This window comes from Bombus pyrosoma, linkage group LG3, assembly GCF_014825855.1.
Source record: "Bombus pyrosoma isolate SC7728 linkage group LG3, ASM1482585v1, whole genome shotgun sequence".
Taxonomy (NCBI): domain Eukaryota; kingdom Metazoa; phylum Arthropoda; class Insecta; order Hymenoptera; family Apidae; genus Bombus; species Bombus pyrosoma.
In genome coordinates this window covers 4,789,382-4,809,460 of record NC_057772.1, presented here as the reverse complement: position 1 = coordinate 4,809,460, position 20,079 = coordinate 4,789,382, and the positions used below count along the sequence as shown (strand labels likewise).

Sequence of the window (20,079 nt, the reverse complement as noted above, 5' to 3'; positions counted from 1 at the left end):
ACTCCAATCATTTGTTACGGTGTACACTGTGATCTACCACGTGGAAATAATATTTTCATGATTTTTCATACCTTCTGCACAAAGTGTATTTTTATCAACATACCGCGATATATCAACAGTTCGAGAACGACAGGAAAGAATGCAGCAGCGTTAACCGTACAAGCGGACCGTGATAAATAATTCGCTAATTTTCCAACTTCTGTCCAATCAATCGCAGAAGATACTTTTTAGGCGAAAACTTCATCCGCGATAAATATACCTACGGTAACCTGATTTTTTCTTTTTCGATTAAATATCCCAATAGTCTGAGAAGAAACAACTCGATAAAAATAGCAAACAGCCACCGTCTGTCTATCAAAATTCTAAAAGCAAATTAAGTCTTTCTGTAAAACATAATAACCCATGTTTAAATATAAAAAGTGACTAACGACGCCTACCAATTTGCCTAGTAACCGGTTCTAGTAGTTGGAGGAAAAATTAGGCGAACATAACGAACGATATATTTAACGTATAAAGGAGGATTAAAGATTGTGTGGAACAGTGTAACACATTCGAGGGGAATACCTTGTTTTGACGGTCGCTTGGCGAACGTTTCCCGTTGGCGAGTCACGATTAAAAAATTGGCAGCGAGACAGGTGCGTAATATAAGCTCTAGAGCCCGCGGTGTCGGTTGGAATTCTGCCAAAGTTACGCAAACGCGTTGCCAACGACAGCGAATATTCAAGTATGATCCGGCTCTGCCAAAACGCGCAAAGAATGGAATCCATGGTCGGCGAAAAAACAGGCCTCCGCTATTTGAATTATTCGAAACACGATGGAAACTCTACGATAAGCGTTTAAAAACACTTGCAGTTTTACGAGGTAAGGGATATATATATATTTAAGAAAATATTTCGAAAAGTATTACTCCTTTTGTATCGAGTTAATCTTCGAATGTTGTAGAACGTCCCTATATAGATAAATATAACGCAACATATGTGTAAAAATTACTGCGAATAAATAGAACGTCTGTTGACAAACGAATCATTTTTTATTTTTTCCATAGGCGATTATCGCTCTAACGAACTTTAAAAGTCATGGCGTTCGATCAACAAGATAAATAACTTATCGTATTTTCGCAATTAGTAGTCTACTGCCAACTGTAATTATTTTCAAAACATTTTCTTCGATCAAAAGACAATTCATTCCATATCAAAGTTCATCACGTAATAGAACAATTCATTGTTTGTCGATCAAAGTTTCACGTCATTCGTGGAGGAATAAAAATAGAATGAAAGTTGAAGAATACGATTTCATAAGAAAGTGTAGATCGCAAATTCTTCTTCTTTGTTCTCCTCGTTTTCATCTTCGATTGCCTCTTCTCCGTAATACTCCTCCTCTTCCTCCTCTTCCTCCTCTTCTTCTTCGAACATCTCGAGAATAACATCTTCAGCACCCTCGGGGAAGTACTCGTCTATCATCGCTTGCGCCTTTTCATCGTCTTCAGTGACGAAATACGGCTCGATGCTCGCGAATGACAAAAAAGCATCGTCGCTGATCCTCCGGAGGATTATCACGAATATCTCGTTACCAGTTTGATATTTTGCCTGTGTCAATGTTCTTCGTTTAATATTTAATCTTCCAATATTTTATACGGTCGTCGTACGTATAGCAAGAAAAGAGAAAAGAAGATTTGATCTTCAACTGGCACTGGTCAAGATCGCGAGCAACCGATTCGAATTATATTCCAAGTTATACTACTTATATATCGATATTAATTTTAGAAACAATCGAAAATAAAACATAATTTAATATAATATAAAAAATTGGAAGCTTAACTTTACCCAAACTGTTGAGTTACCAACGACCTAACGATATCGATTGAGAGTTAAGTAACCTTTCTTTCGAAATCTTCGGGGCTGGACGCTATTCGCCTGGCTATCGGTGGATTATCGAACTCGAACGCGCCAAAATATTCGATCGCGTCGGGGTACAATGCGCATGTTTCACGGACGACCGCGAACTTTGAATAGTAAAACTTGACGGCGCAGAAGGGAGCCGGTGGTACGGGCTCTTCGTAAGGGTGCACTAGTTCCATGTAATTGGAGAAGAGGGTCGTGTACACGTGTACCTTGCTCCTGGCCTATAGAATTACGAGAGTAATGAGAACTGTTGAAAAATGCGTATTACTTCGCCTCGAATAAATAATCCTCGAAGGAAACCGAGAAACTTTGTAGTCAATGTAATTAATAATACTTTAAGTAACTAATAAACAGTCATAAAGAAGAGTCGAGAGGTGAAAGGTTTGAAACAAAAATTATATATAAAGTGAGTGATTAATTCCTATTCGTGTATTCTAAATTTAAAAATACCTGAGGAGGCACCCAAACCGCGGGATCGGTGCGAGGAAAATCCTCCTCATCCTCGGGATCGGGTTCATGAACGTACACGTACCTCTCCATGTAAGACTCATTTAAGGAGAAAGGAGCAGCGTTAGGGTGTATCAGTGGAGTCGTGCTGGTTAACAAATGTATCAGATAATCCTCGACATCGTTGATCGCTCGCGTCGGACACCTTTTAGTCCCTTTAGGACATTCGAAGGGATAGGGTACAGGCCAATCAGGATGAGGACGTCTACCTTTCAATCTCATCGCTATCGTTCTACCGTCCATTAATCCTGACATAGAATAATCGAACAATCACGGTATAAAATTAATTGTAGTTAAAGCGATGCCACCTGTAAAGCCTTGCGACGAAGACCAAAGTAGATCAATGATTTTTCGTTTCTCCCCTTTCTTCTTATTTCGAAGTTTGCGATTCTATTTTTAAACACTTCCTCGCAGCCAATGTTCCGCGTATTCCGCTAAACAAACCGTACACTCGAAGATGTCGAGACGAAATTTTAAGCGAAAAGTTGTAGACATGTTGCGTTCAGGAGGATTTAGCGAAAAAGAACCTACGTATTTATAAACTCTTTTTCCACAAGGTCTTAAAAAATTCATACCGATACTATTAAACTATCGATGAATAATTAGTAAAATTCGATAAAATACGAAACCAAAATGTAACGACAGAGCTCCCGTATAAAACATTAATACATAAAGACAACTGTGTATAATCAATTTGGGTAAATGCGAAGGTAATAAAAAGTGAAAGTTTTGAAGGGGATATCGAAGAATTTAAAAAGTCACCTGCTACCAGTTCTTTCGTAATCTCTACGTTACTCTCGACGAACATCTTCTCGATCGTTTCCTCGTTCAATTGCACACGAAGCTCCTCGAGCACGTCGAAATTTTGTCTGAACAGCGTGTTGATTAGTTCGAGGTACGGAGGGCACTGGTACTTGTCCCTGTGTCGACCCTCTTCCTTGAAAACCCACGGATAGAAAACCAGAGCGGTGACCTCGCTCAATTCGAATATCATCTGTGCCAGGAACGTCTCGTACATCTCTCTTTCCTCAGCTTCTTTCTTGGCACGTTGTTGATCCTCTATCGCTTTTCTTGTTTGCAACGGATAATTTTGCAATGAGCCGCTAACCATTATCCACTAACCGTACTCGTAGCAAAACTGATCGCTATGGAAATAAGCTTTTATTCGGATGAAAATTACGTTTCGTTTGTTAATCGACGATTAGCGTTATTCGATCTGATATTTTGTCTCCGACAAAGATATAGGAATTTGTTACTCGATTTTATCTGGAAGATAATAATATGCTTCTACGACACGCGCAATTTCTACGTCAGAATGACAATATTACATATTACGATGTACAAACGTAGGTGCATTCCATTTGATATTTATTGAACTGATAAATAAAATTCATTTTTAGTTCTCATATCATTACTTTCGGATACGCTTTTTTCTTACCCACGCTGAAACAATTATTCCTCCCGCTTACTTGTCTATTGTTCTCATTTCGAATAAAAAAAATGCTCAAACCTTGCAGGTATAATTGTTAAAAAGTTATGTCGAAAATTTCGAAAATATTATTCGATGGTTGACGATAATACCTGATGGCTTCCTTCTCTTGCCATTTAACCTCTTCCTCGGGTGTCCTAGTGCTAACATCCAGCACCATTTCCGGTTCCTCCTCGTTCTGCACCCTTTTGATCTCCGTTACAAGCAGCTTTCTAAGCTGTGGGCAATTAGCACCGAACACAAGGTTCACCATCTTGCCGTTTTGAAGAAACATCCAGACTGGCTCGCTTCTGCCGCGAAATCGTTCGAGATCGCCGATGTAATCGTTCTTCACGATCGCGTAGTTGATCGTGTCACCTCCTATCTCTAATTTTACACTTCGCAGGGTGCTCACCATGGCGATACATGGGCCGCACCATTCGGAGTAAACGTCGGCGAGAATCAAACCCTTTCGACTTAACAGCTGTTGCCAATCATCCTCGGTTTCCACTTCGACCTGCAGCTGAGTTTGCTCTTTTCTTCTCGCCATTTTACAAATACGGTATTCTTGGTAGATTTACGTGGCGGCAATTTGTATCGAGCGTCGATAGTTCGAACCGCGTAAATGCTGTTCCAACGAATTTAGCTGTCAGTTCGTAGCAAGTTTCGATCGACAGGTTAGTATCGTGTAGGTTAATGAGGTGTTTAGCATCGTTTGTAATTAGGCTTGACAGGTCGGAGTAACGTAGGTTAACGTCTACAATTATTTGCAGCTACTTTCAATCTCTAGCTGCACGTACATATTAGATCGTACGAGTTTATAAAGATATTTCAATCAAATCGCGTGTACAGCTCTCGTCTAGTTTGGTTTCACGGTCATTAAGCAAGTCTCTTTATTGGTCACGTCAAACGGCAATATATTCGAAGTAAAACTTTCGGAGACACGATAGAGCGATAATTTCAGGCATTAACAGCTAGAGCGAGACTGTTACGCGTTCGCAAATTGCATTTTACCATACGTAATACGTATATACGAATTACAGAGTTGAATTACACTTCACTGCAACAATTCTCCAGCATTCCCACGATTAATCGCGTTTAATTATGCCAGAAGCTTGTAATCGTCGCCTACATCAAGAAAACCATTCGTTTTCTCGTATAAACCAGACGATTGATTGGAGACGAAGGTCTGGATTAATCGTGGCCACGTGATTTATGTCTACTGACATTTCCATCGTCAACGACGGATGTGAACGATGAAGGAACTACGCGTGTTTAACGACGTGAATCTCGCATCCTGCGGACGTAAGGAGAGAAGCGCGAAGAGATCGAGGCCGACGATAACGCGTCTCGACGACGATCTTCACTTGTCGTCGCAGCGACCATCCTCTCGTTTAGTCTTACGCCCCTAATTCGCGGTCTAGCCACGATAATTAGTACGTTCGCGATCCTACATCAGCAGCTACGTTATGTGACTGACACGTCTTGTTTTTGTTCTGCCAGTAATTTGTGCTGCCTTGCGCGAAACGAGTGACGTTTGAGACGCGTGGAAAAACTCCGAGAGAGAAGACCGGCGAGTTTGTTGCAATTTTAGCCGGTTTTTCAGCGAACTACTAAAATGCTCTAAATAGGACGTTTAGAAGAGAGGATTTGCGTTTGCTCATTTCAAGAGTTTGGCTATTTCTGTTTCTCCTACGTTTCTCCGTTTTGTTGCTTGGACGAGTCGAATTGAAATGTTGAATTTTAACGAAGATTGACGCGTTGCGTGACTTGGAACGTCGAGTCATACTCGTCGTCTAGATTTTCTAACAAATTTAACTAAAATCCAGAATTTCATTTCCGTTCTTTGGAACGAAGGATTTTAAAAGTTATAAATTACGTGTAATATTTCAATAGTTTGCGATGGATATATTACAACGGATAAATCACTATTGCCATATGAACATGCGATTACTAGAAAAATTGCGTAATGAAAGCTATGCGAATTTGTTTTGTTCGTGATTTCGATCGATATATTTAGCTGTTCTATTAATCAAGTTTTTTGTATTTTATAACTGTGGATCTGACATAGCTACGCATAATAATGAAGTATGCGAAGGCATTGTATGCGCAGTTGAATATGAATCATCTATCGATTTCCATTTAATCGAATGAATAATTAACGCTGCATTCATTACATCGATACACGCACACACCAACTGCAATTATTCTATAGCTAACGAAAATTAAAATGTCAAAAAATATATCAAGACAGTGCACGTGCTCATAAATCGATCGTATTCCTATATAAAACTCCAGACACATCCGAGGAACATATCAGAAACTATCGAATATTAGTAAAAATAGAAATTATACGACAAGAGGATTTTCACCTGATTGATGGAGTTTTCGACCTGTTTGCTGAGTAGTCGAAAGCGCCTGGAATTTGCCACGGTGTGAAAACTTTGTGAGTTCAAACGAGTTCATTTGATCGAGGCGAAATTCGAGGGGCACTGCCATTACGAAATATCGAACACAGAAAGGAAGAAAGCTTCCTGTTTTCATAAGGAGAAAAACAAATACTTCGAAACATTAAAATCATTTTTATTCTAGTAATAATAATTCTATCCTGTACCCTGTATCTGTCATAGAAATCTATAGTAATTTATAATAATTTACGATAGAAGATGTACAGTTGAAATAAGATCGAAGAAAGAATACTTCCATTTCTAGAAAATACAGTTTCTAAGAAGAATATTTGTTAACTTGTTACAAAATTCGCAAGTACCATTGGAAATTATTTTTTAACTGAAAGCTACATCGTACTACAGACGCGTTTATAAAAATGTCATATCTATAATCGTTCTTCGATATTTGCATTTAATAACGGACACAGAAAATAACACGAAATTATATAACGATCAGAAAACAAGCATAGAGTTACGAAAACAAAGAAGATACAACTAACCGCGGTTAATTCCTTCAGTTTCACGCGACATCGAAGCCGCTTTGGTCGCACTTATCTCGCGACTCGTCCGCGGAAGAAAATTGCGTAATTGCAGTTGCGATACGCTCCATCCGGTCCGATGTTCCGCGAATAACGTCGTCCAATTCGCGGTCCGAGTTCGAGAAAACACAACAACGTTTCTAGATACGAAATGAATAATTCTTTTCAATTGAATCATCCTTCGTTCGTTGCTTTTCAAACGTACACACAAACCTAAATATAATACTTTGTAATAGCACGACTTAAAAGTCTTAGATCACCTTTATTGATAATTCCACTTAGATTTGTCTTTAGATTGGAAAATCATTCTTAGATGTCCTGACAGTTGCGTTATTTCTTTGCAATTTAAGAATTCGACTCGAATCATTGCAACGATAGGAGATCAGAGGTGAACAGTATGGAATATCTACTTCAACGTGGAGATATCTGATGCAGGGGTAAAGAGAAATTATAAAAGAGAAAATTAATTTTTTAATATATTTTAAGAACGATATAGTGACAAATACTGGACGACAGAAACGAAGAACATCGACTGAGCGTTTTGTCGTAGAACTCTTAAAGGGTTGATTTCGAAATTTATCAACAAGATTCCAGAGAATGTTTTTACGGGATCTTCGACTCGAAACAAATTTCCAAAGAAAATAATTTGACAAAAAGATTCGAGAAATTTCTTCGAGCTTGAGCAAAATGACTCGAAGAACAGTTGCTTCAATCGTTTACTTCCGAATTAATCCCAGGGATCATAAAGGAATACATATGTAGCTCCAAATGAAAGAAACTCTGAAATGTTTACAAATCAAATTTTCTATCAATACGTAAACCGTCGCAAGTGAAACTCCAACAAACTAATCAAAATTCTACACTCAACTCGTAGTTACGCTGCTTAAGACGTATACCAGTAGACCTCTTCGCCTCCGTTACGTCAATGTATCAAGACCCATGACTGTAACAGTGACAAAAGTACTGAATCAGAGAATTTCCTCGCGTGGAACATTAAATTCGCTGGCGCATATAAACGCCAATGAAGAAACCATGACAGACTGGGTTCGTTTCAGTCGTCGTTACCCTCGATGAGGCAAGACGATTAAAAGCGTCGTTGTCGCGACATTTCGAACTGCCCTTTCGGCTCTGACACGTCCTGGTCCCGACGAAAATAAACGGTCTAGGCGACATCCTAATTAGCTCGCGTATACGGCCCTCGTTAACCCTTTGAATTGAAACGAAGAACTTCGGTATTGCTTCGCTTTGTTTCAATCGTCAGCCATCAAAGGTTGCGCACCTTCATCCTGTTGCAATTGGGAACGCCGCACCGTGCCGCCAAGTCCATCTTCATGAAAGTAGCGAAAGGAAGACGGATCGTCGGATGCTAGAGAATTAATTCCGGGATTACCAACGGCGGTGGAAACCAGCAATTTGCAATTTTTCAGAGAAATTTGATAGATTTATATCGGTGGAAATTTTGGGACATTTAAGGCTGCGCTTCTCCTCGTTTCTTCTACGCGTGCTTTCTTCGCGATACTTCGTAAAAGCATGTGGAATACATCAAGTATATAGGATATTAAATACAGAAAATATTCGATCAAACGATCGGTATTTATATCTGGTATTCTGCGTTGACGTTTGTTGAACGAATTCGATTATGCGATCGCAAGGTGATTCCGAGTGGTCAGTCGATTTAAATAACCATGTTGAGAGCCCGACTGATTTCTGGCGCCAACTGTGACCTTCGCTAGCAAGGCGGAAATAACAAAAATTCGTAAAAATTCTTGGCTTCGCTTGAAATTGAAATAAACATGAATTTAAGTTCCTATAAATCACACACAGTGCCTCGCGCAACGTACAATTATTCCATCATTTGCAATCTACGATAAATTCCTTTATAGCCTTTTTAAAAACCAATTTACACGCTTCATCATACGTATTTCCACCATCTCCTCTAAACAAACAATAAGATCGCCATTAAACCAGCACAATCACCACCACCACCACCATCGTAGTCCTCGTCGTCGTCGTCGTCGTCATCGTCATCATCATCATCATCATCATCGTAAACGAGGTTCTCTAAAGTAACCATTCCGTAAGAGGTTCATCTAGAGGCGCGGGAAAACCCATCAAACCCGCGCGAGAAAAGAAATCACTCGACGCTGGCCGCTCGGTCCTCGTCGCGATAGCGTATGCAAAGGGGACGCAAGAGCACCGATGCCGCAGCTATAAAGACAAATAGTAGCGAAACGAGCCCAACGAGGCCTAACGACGTGTATTTGCATCGGTCATTAAGACGGCCGAGAAACCGCGGCGCAGGACGGACAAAAGGATACCCGCCGCTAAAGTAACGCTTATCGCCGCTCGCGAAAGCGCATTTTCTTGCGTAACACTGGCTCTTGACCTCTTCTGCCTTCCCTTTTCTCAGCCGTGTTCCCATGTTCATAAAATGTTGCATGTAGCTTACGGTTGGACAATGGTCTATGCGGTTAGGTGCTAAGCATTTGATGGTGCAAGGATTCCGAGAGATTGTAAGGTTGGTTTTGCCAGTTTCATGGACATTCGTAGGATAGAGATCGCGTTAAGATCGGGGCTGACTAACGGATAGGTCGTTTTTCAGTTTTACCGCTCGTTTAACTTATTATAGAATCAGCATTCTGTTTTTGCAATTATCGAAAACAATTACTTTGATTATCGATCATCGACAGGGCGCATATAAATTTCATTTTCTCGGCCAAAATCTTGAGCAGCGCTTAATTGAACGAATTCGTCTTAGAATGTATGATCTAAGAGTTTACTGGGTTTATTAGAGTAAGGGTGGATCTGCATAGATAATTGCGAACAAGCGTGAGTTTGGTGACTTTCTGTTGGTACATTCCATTCTACAGGCTCATTTTCCTCTCCTATTTTCCTTACCACGATGCTGCTCCAGAGTAAGCACAGTAGACCTGCATCTATTCTGAACGACTACATAGAAGATCCACGTACGACAGGAGATCGCTGCTGATATTTCTTGCTGCTTATGATTTTTGTTCACGGAATAGTCGTCCATCTAGAAAAGTAGATTGAATCGAAGGTAATTTTTCATTTCGCTAATCATTGATGGAATGCAGCCATAGAATCCATTCATAGAATTCATCACCAATACGTAGTAGGTTAGAAGGGCTTTCTGCTCGAATAAATCATACGAAATCATCGTTCAAACGTTCGTCTTTAACAAGCAAGAAACAAAGTGAATAAATTGCGTGTGTTACAATTCTCCATAGAGATATACGCGTGTCACCATTCTTCCAGTCGTCCTTTGCAATTAGTGTCACGTTCCTGGAAGCGGTGCAGATACATTAATTCCGCTGGCGACGGAAAAAATGGTCGCGGATCGATCCCGCGACGCGGCGAGATAGCCTGGCAGACCTTCGACAGCCGCCCACTAGGCTCGACGCGTTCACCATCGTAAAACTTAAGCAAAATTGCCGCGTGATTCATTATTAATGTCGTTATTTCACGGCGGCGCGCTGGGAAGGTGCAGCTACTTGTCTGTACATTTATCTTCGCGATGACGAGTTTCTGGAAAACGATCGCCGTCGAACCTATTCTGGAACGATGGAAAGAAATTCAGGCGACTCTGAGAAACGTCGTTCACCTGGATATCGTCCGCTTCCTCGAAATACGTTGTCAGTCGTTTCTAAAGTTCGAGGAACTTTAACTTTTCTTAGTCCGTTTACTTGTTTCGTGAAAGTTTAGTTGTTGGAAGATTGGAACACTTCGTCCTGTGTTTTTTTTTTTTTATTTGGAGGTGTTATTTCGGTTAAACGGTTGGCAAGAAATGAACAACGTCGCTTAATATTTTGCATTTCAACGATTTATATTATCAAGTTAACCGAGCAACGTTCTTCGATATTTAAGAATTCGACAATTTATAATTCCAGCTTCTGCGTAGGTTGTCTTTTCTATTTCTTAATACGTGTCGAAATAAATAATATTTGATGTTATATCTGACGAAGGTATGATAAATGTATTTCTCCGGATTCTTCTTCCAACGAACTTTTTGATTAAAAATGAAAATCAATGGACATAGATAGATTTGATACAAATCGTACAACAAACATTTCGTTTCAATTTTGCTTTCGTATCAACAGGGAATAAATCTTTACGCTTTAAGAAGAGCTTCAAGGTAAAGTCAAAGATTACCAAATTCTCAGCATTCTAACACTGTTCTATCTTAACTTTGTTTAAACAGCGTTCTTTTAACGAACAATCGATCTTTTGTAACGCACATTTTGTCCCAGTTACGGGTTTACGAAACTTCATTCACGGAATCTTGTGCTCCAAATTTTTCAATCTCGCGACTCAACGCTGCTCGATAAAGATATCCAGGAGTTTGGTTTTGATCTTTAACCCATTTAATCTGACAAACTCGTGATCATTCGCGTGGAAAGAGACAAGTCGAGAGCAAAACACGTCAGATGCCAACGGTGGACAGACACGCGACGTCTTTTGATCCAGCCAGTTCCATAAATTTTGTCTCTTGCCACAGGCACCCAGTTCTGTCCATCTTCCACGCTAGTGACAGAGTCGCCATACTTGCGCGCTTTTAACGCGGTTGTAAAATATTTAAACGCTAAATAAAACATCGTCGCAGCGATCCTTGCCAGCGATGCCGTAAGTGGAACGAGCTCGATTCTGAGAACTACGAAAGCGGACCTGTTAAAAACACCTGTGAAATCGGCAACGTAGCCAATTTTATTGCTCCGTGGAAAATTTTCAAACCTTTCCGAAATTGCACCTGGTTTTCTAAAGGTTAATGCGATCATCGACTAACGTAGTTTTCGTTTTACTTTTACAACTCTGCCGTAGTTTTATGTTCCAATCTCGTTATCGTTTTAACGATTAAAAAAACCTCGAACATAATCCAAGAAAAATGCCAGCATACACTTAAGGCGAAGAATCGTACGTATCCTCCTGTTATTGCTAAAAATTACTGGCTTCTATCTTTTTATAGAAACTTTTTTAGATCTTCTTAGATCTTTTTTAGATTTTCTATGACTTTTCCAAAACATGCGAATAGACTGTTTCTGCTCCTTCGATTTCCTCTTTTTAATCGGCAATAATTCTGGCATTAAATGCCATATTCGGCATGGTCAGCAATTTCTGCCGGAACGTGCCGAAAATTCCAATTGCGACGATATTCATTTGTAGCTTGCCCCTCTCTCTCTCTCTCTCTCTCTCTCTCTCTTTCTGTCAACAAAATTCGTACAATTTCTCCATGACACGTCCGCAGACGGTCAATCGGGGGGATTCCAAGTAACGAAGCTGGGACTTTCCTCGTTCCTCCAAGTAAGTCCAGCAAATCGTGTCAAGCGTGCATCGCACGACAATCGCGAGTTGTGAGTCATACGCGCGCTTTCGATTAGACCCTCCCCACGGACGAGAGCCGACGTCGTAGCACGATTATTAATGCGCCTCGTTCACCAGAGTATGAAGGCTCGAGTGAGTATCAGAACCTTGTTAAGTGTCAAAAGAAAATCACCTGTCAGTATCAGAATTCGTAATTATCTCATTACATTGATTAAATGTTGTCGCGGTAATTCATTAAAATTCTTTCATTTTTCTGTGACAGTTATGACTAATACCAAGATAGTCGAAGGTGTGATTCGCGTGAAAATGTATCTTGGCAAATAAGTTCAAAAACACTCAAATTCCTCCACCTTGTTAGATTATATGATCTGTAGTATGTACGTAAGATTATTTAATCTATAATTCTATCTATAATTAAATCTATAATATTAGCTATGGATTAGCAAACGTAAAATACAGCATTATGTCTACGCCTTTTTCTAGTAGCTGTTTTTAAGTAGTTGTTATCTATTGTCAGAACGATGTGCCTCCAGCAAAATATTGAAATATTACACGCAATTTGTATTTAGAGATTTTCAGTCTCACATTGCATACGTACCTATGAACGTATTATTCAGCTATATGTACATTCAAGAATAATTGTAGCGTTGACATCGAAACGGACAAAATGATTAATGCGTAATTTTCTATAGAAATTTTATGGATTTCCAACAGTTCGTTTTTATCGACTATGCAAGCAAAGGTTTCTTTTTTCGTTGCAATATTTATTGTATATTTGTATATTTTGATTCCTTTAGTACGAGTCTCGTGCTTCAGTCAACCAATATCAGAGGAATAATGACGATCATAAACAAAATATTCATAAGATATTAATCTTATCAACACGAAGCATCATCGTATCGAACCTTGACTTCGTTTCTCCAAGCAGAGGAAAGAAACGCTATGTATACGTATGAGAATCGGAAAAGCTCGTGGAAAATCGTGCCCGACCTTCGTGAGTTTTCTTTCTCCGTCGTGGCGTTTTCCTCGCGCAATCATAATTAACCTGAATCACCGTCGGGATCGCGGAACCCACGCGCACCGCCTGACCGACGCGACGCCGCCGTCGGTTGTTCGTTACAAAAGGGGAGGAGATAAGCGAGACAAGCGGATCGCGATTTTTAATCGGTCAACTGAGACCCAGCCACGCTCGACTCGGTAATTATCCTGGTAAGCGTGGTCGTTGGGCTTACTCTCCCGAGATAACGAATGGCCCGACAGATTTTGAAGAATCGTTGTGGTTCATTCTGTCGACCCAGTTACCCATTTTACTTCCTTCCGCGATTTCCGGAAAAGAGCAACAGGCGCATAATGACTAATTCCGGCTGTGAGAAGATATTACAAAATCAGGAAGGAAATATCAGAGCATCGTACTTGTTAAGGGTAACGTTAACTTTATCCAGAAACTGATCCTACCGATTCATGTATCATACTGCGATGCAAAAGATCGATTAAAAATATTAATCCATTTAGGGAGGAAGAAATTCCATTGTATTTTATTCTATCGCATTATTCGTATTGGATTTTCTTAAAGTTTTAAGTTCTTAGAATTTCTATACGTACGGATTTTGTCATTAGATGGTATTGACAAAATCCGCAATCACCTAGTCGCCAACGCAATATGTATAAACTTAATGAAAATTTTTTTTTATTTGGATGAATTTTACGATCAATTCTCATTGAGAATTATAAGCAAATTTTTCTGGCCTGGTACTATGTCGTGTTTAATAAATGTTTATCGTGTGTTTGATTCTAGTTGAATCTAGTGGTTAAATCTAAAGGGTAATGTCTGTTTAGCCTGCGGATCTGATCCGATGTGTCAAATAATTGAGTAACTAGTGAGTTTTGGTGGTTGTTAACTCTTATGTTATATCTATTACCGAATTTGGATATTTCTTCTTTGACTGTGGGTATCTTGAGGTATCTCGCGATGTATTGCTTCGTTGATAACATACCAAGGTGTTTTCGATTGGAATTGTTGAAGAATTTCTATATTGGAATTATTTGCTGTTCCCCACAGTTGGATTCCATAGGTCGAAACAGGTTTTAATATGGCCTTATATAGCATTATTTTATTTTGCGTGCTTAAGTTGGAAGGTTTAACGAAATGAAACTCTTAGCGTGAGTTGTCACTTGCACACAGACTGAATTATAGAGATTCGTCAACAATGTTTGCCGTGACGTTTGTCGATAAGAAACGAAAATTGTTACGTATCAATATAGGAGATATTTTTGTTTTTTTATCAATTTTAGGTAAATCATCATACGTATAGAGAGAAGACATCGGAGATCGTTGGTCGACTCGTTGGTAAAATGAAATTACACCAAGTTCTCCAGTTGTCCGGGTGGGTCGCAGTTTGCCACGGGGTTCTACGTGTTCGTAATTAACTGCCGTCATTTATCTGGCCGCGTAAGAAGAATAATGAGTGACGCCGTGGTACGAAACTTCGTTCCACCAACGGTTGATTAATTCGTAAGTTAAATCGTCGTGGGGGTTCGGCTGCCTCTAGACAAAAGGATGATGGATACGAATCAGCTGCTTTGAGCAGGCACCTACATATGTACGTGCACTACCTCCGTGATAAACTACTGTTTCGAGTTCCTCCGGCAACCAAGAATCAGGAAACGCTTGCAGGAAAAACACGAGTAGCCTTGCCTCTTTGTTTCACGAGGAAAAGAATCTCCCGGTGAATTTATTTTTGTGCGAAGAAAGATAATAAAAGATGTTTTCTATAGCTTCATTTAGTTGTATGAAAGATTCGTAACGCGTCTGGCAATCCACGTACCAACAAGAACTTTCATATCTAAATATTTGACAAGAAATCATCGAAGGAAACGAATGATACGCGATTCAATAAAATATTAATTCTATGAATTCCATATTAATGCCGCGAAGATATATCGCGTTTAAATTTTTCTTCCTCTTGCGATCTTCCCAAACGATTCAACGGTACGCTGAAATATTTTTTAGAAAGCAAGTGACGAGCCTCTGAACGAGTGCCAGGAACGTCACGGACGAGTACCAGAAACTTCCTGAAATTGAAAATAAACATTTTTCACGAATTTATGAAAAACCGCGCGATCGAACCGATCGAAACGCGCGAAAGATGAATGATCAGGGAAGAGGCGTTATTTTTAGAGAGGTTCATAGGAACGTTCGTTCTCTTGTTCCCTATTGTTGTCGTTTCATCGTCCTTTCCGTGATTAATCTCGCCTGAGATCACGAATTATTCTTACGCGGTACTAACTACGCTACGAGGCTAGTAATGGGATCCGGAAGTAATTTGTCATCCAGTCTAGACGTTCCTAGCGACTGAAATTAATTATTCTTAACCCCGTGTCTTCATCGAATCGTTTCTTCCTAGCAGACCGCCGATATACGAATCATGTAAATCGCTTATGAAATAGAACGTGTCGTACGATTAAAAATTATTCAATGAATACTCGATTCATACGTACGTTTCCTCCGATTCTTGCCCAGGATCTTACAGAAATTGATTATCTATCACGATACGAGAATATTTATGGCCTTTGTTCATCGTGAGTGATACTTAATGGGAAAGCTGTCATGATAAAGGAACGCAAAACGGGATACGACGAGTGAAAGTAAGCTACGATCGTTCGTTGTTAACCGTCTCAAGATGTTTCAATAGTTCGAAACTTAAAGTGATAAATGTTTGTCGAAACCATCGATGATTCATTCGTTCAGGTAATTATATTGTTTGGGTTTCAAATCGATTATAATCGAATATGGTTAAGTTTGGAAATGAGTGTGGTTAGGTTTGGAATACAATTAGGTGGTACAATTTGAAAGGAAAATCGTAGAAATTTCTTGCGAATATTATTCATAATATTTCCCAGCATAGCTAAAGATCAGGTACAGTTAGGAATTGGTACGAATTAGACGTCGTTACGTTTAAAAATGTACGTATAGATATATTCCACATGAGAGGAGAATTACGTTAGGTATGATTGCGTTTGAAGAAAGACTACGAGGAAAACTTCTTGAGAATATTGTCGCAATATTTTGTTAGTATGTTTAGACTTCGTCTAGGTGCGGTTATGTTTGTGTTTGCCACAAATAGGTATAATCAAGTTCGAAGTAGGAAGGAAATGTAAAAAACTAACACAATATTTACCGATGCTAAGGACTAAGGAGCGAGAGTTTCTTGGAAAGTTTGTATAAAAGAAATTTTTAAGAAATTACAGGCTCGATCACTTTCCATCTATACGGTGTCATCTAGTTACGGCTATCGATTCGATTCGAAACATTTTTCATGGAGATCGGAGTGCAAGGCTGGTACGAACCGTGAAAACGTTCAACGAGATAGGTACGTCCGTGTGGGTTTTTTGGTATGCAGCGTGAAATTAGTCGCCTATTTGTCATCCTCGCGCTATATTTCGTGCTCATGAATATTCGATCGAGACGAACGACCCGATGCAACCGTGATACCTTAAATCTCTCCGTTAATCGGATACTTCCAGGCTTTATAAATATCGTGGTCGCGTGGGTCGCGTTAACTTCGTTCTAACCTGTCACGGGGAATTCGCCTTCCCATAACTTATGCTAATTTTAATTTTACGAACACCACCGTTTGCCTCGAATTCGTTTCGAACGTTTCCCTTGCATTTCCTCGTTTCGACATTTTAAAATGCAAGGAAAAGTATCGTTTGATCTTTATTTTTGGAACGACTTAGATTTACAACGCGTTACGAATAGTCACAAGAAATTTTCCATATTATTTAAACACAGAATGAATCGTCGAAAAAAAAAAGAACACTCGTTTGTTATTTAATCAGATTATGACACACAATATGTCCGAGCTTAATGAAATTATGTCTCGCGATATCTATTTAAATAAAAGAATTGAAATCGCACGCGTGAAAGAGAAACTTCTCAGGCTTAAAACGATGAATGAAATGATCCACAATAGAGATACTAATGTTTGTAAAATAAGAAAAAAAGAAAATAGTTTAGAAAATTAATACAGAAGATCAGACGTTTCGTATGTTGATGAACCATTCTCGCAGTATATAAATGGCTTTTTCTCGCATTTCTCAAAATTTATCCATAGAACTCTGTGATCCAGCCTGATCATCTATATTTTCTGTATAAACAGTTTCCAGACTCTGCGTGCCTAAACATACGTTACTCGATTATTTTCAGCATCGAAATCCAAGGACTGTGTAACCGTGGTATTCGCATCTTCCATGTTCCAAACTCCAAGGTCTTCACCTATTCTATCCTCATTCATTGACCATACCATACGTATTCAAAGATGGGATTTCTCTATAAGCGTCAAACGCGTATATCTGAAAACATTAATCAAGTTATCTAACATCAAATTCTTCGGAATCCAGGCAACTTGGCAAATCTGAACGATCGTGTCTCTCGATATCTATAAAAATAAGAATCGTCGTATCGACATCCACAATCTACTTGCGACAAACTTCGTCTGAAACTCACTATTCTACATAGTCGCATTACGATCGATACTACGCATTACGTATAAATTCAGGAAAAAAAAAAAAAAGATATTCGTGTAACGACAAAGTCAACGGATCGCCTTGGAATTGATTTCGTTGATCGATACGATCCAGCGATCACGACGTGACCACGACGATTTCCGCCTTCCAGCGAGGAAGAGTGGTGTTTAAACGCGTAATCGTCGGAAACATCAATTCCCGTTGAAGCGTAGGAGACGCATACCAACACCCACCAGAAAGCATCATTGCGTCTTAACGTGTGCCACGATTGTTCTAACGCCTGTCGATGCGACAAGGTGTGCGTAAGGTCAGGGCGCAACGTGAGTCGTGATACGCCCCTGACACGCTCGTTGGACTTGACACGCGTCCCTCCATTTCCTTTCATTATTCTCAAACCATACTCCTTTTTTTCCTTTCTTTTTTTTTAATGAATAGAACGCAAGCAACGTCCTTCGAGAAAGAAGTATCATGTTTCTTAATGTATTTAATGTACTAATATATTCGTAGATACAGATCTGTAGATCTGGCGTTGGTCTCTAATCGAACGGAATTCAGTTTATCATTCGATGATCGTGGAAATTCGCAGAATTTATCGAGGATATGACGATCAGCCAGCGAAAAATAGAAAAAATTGTGAAATTCGAAATTAGCATACATCGGGATCGGAATCGAATATCGAGATTGATTGCATTGTTACAAAGAGGATTCCTTGCCAATTCCCACGAAGGAATCGAATAGAATCACCGCGAGCCTTTTCAAATGCGTGCGAGGCGTGGCGCCTGCGGAGTAACGTGGCGAATTTATTAGCATTTCAATGGTAATCCGCTCGAGCTAGTATATACCAGCCGGTTGAACTTGTCGTACCACAAACCTTAATAAATAATTTACTACTCGCTATATAATAACACGTTCGGAGATCAGCAACTGGATGTTGAAGAAAAAAGGAAGCAGTGTTTATCCTGGCATAACTTTTCAAATTAATGAACAATTATTAGATTAGTAACCGTCACTTACGATTTCCACGCCCATGCAATTTTCTCGTCGACCTATTGGTTCTATATCCTCTACATCCTCTACAATCCTTCTATCAGGTTTTGCGATTCTCTCCGACACCTGAGAAGCTATCATTTCCATCGTTCGTAATTTCCATCGACGTTATTATACGAATTATCGTCATACGATTCCTGTTCTTTCCGCGGAAAAAACCTGAACACTCATTTTTGACAATAATATCACCGTGTATAGCGTATCGCCGTGCATTGTGCGTAATAATTGTTTATGGAAGATACTGAGACTCGATTTACGAGCGTTCAAGCTCGCAACATAAATTTCAATCTTCAAATACGAGTAGATTCACCAGCTATACGATTCGAGTTGTGATAATTTTCTGTTGGTCGAAGGATCGATGAAATGTCGATCAAACGATAGAAAATAGCACCGAGGAAATTTGTTAGCACGAAAAGATGAAAGAATTGGTTGAATGGAATAAATGGAATTCTTCGAATCTTAAGATTTGCTGTAATATTTTTATAAAAGTTACACGAGAGAGACTGCAGTATACGACTTCTTCGAATAAATATCTTTTTCCTCTTTTTTCCTTCGTACCGCTGAAAAGACCGTAGACTCGAGAAATTACGTTCGAAAGAGCACTCACATTTAAACACCATGACCACATCTTTTACCTCTGTTTTATCCGCAAAACTCAGCTTTCGACCGAGCAAGACAAAATCTCAAGATCGAGATGCACCGAGAAGAATCGAGCTTTTACGCAAAATCGTAACTCACGGGGACGTTTTCGTGCAGCGCGGTTCCTTTTTTCTTTCGTCATTCGAGAGACGTAATTTTCCATGGAGGGAGTTGCGGTGGTCGTTACAACGGCGACGAGGACTGCAAAAGGGTGGAAGGAACGAAACGGACGAACAGCAACGGTACAAGCTTTATATCGCGCATAAACATTCCTGTCGTAAACGTCGCCGTTTCGACTGACGGAAGCGGCCGATAATTTATGCGAGAACGTGTCTTAATTGTTACAAACAAGCGCGACCGACCGTGCTGGACGAAGGCCCGAGTTTTAACGAGCCGCCGAATATCGTCGACTTGATACAACAGGCAGTTTCACGAGGTTAGAGAATTTTATGACAAGTTTCGGCACTGATGGTACCATTTGTCATTCATCGTTTTTCTTTTAATTTGGAAGGAAAGCACATTTCTTTGATATTATGTATTTACAAAAATTATTTGCCCTGGATCAATCGTTGTTTACCGGTTTGTTAATTCATTAAGGACCAAGTATTTAAGCGACGTATAACCAATTTACGTATTCTTTCGCCAAGAACAATGCGTCAGGATGTAAG

The 20,079-nt window shown here is 39.6% G+C and overlaps 2 protein-coding genes across 3 annotated transcripts in view; both read right to left on the bottom strand.

The window, feature by feature from the left end:
• LOC122566251 (NAD(+) hydrolase sarm1) overlaps positions 1–20,079 on the bottom strand; it is a 137,072-nt gene that overhangs the window by 74,923 nt on the left and 42,070 nt on the right. The gene's annotated exons all lie outside the window — the stretch shown is intronic.
• Positions 1,069–4,753, bottom strand: LOC122566257. Its single transcript, XM_043723270.1, has 5 exons — positions 3,990–4,753; positions 3,171–3,478; positions 2,352–2,656; positions 1,877–2,122; positions 1,069–1,586 (listed from the first exon to the last, which is right to left on the bottom strand). The coding sequence occupies exons 1-5, from the start codon at positions 4,424–4,426 to the stop codon at positions 1,293–1,295; spliced, it is 1,590 nt and encodes a 529-aa protein (XP_043579205.1). The 5' UTR covers positions 4,427–4,753; the 3' UTR covers positions 1,069–1,292.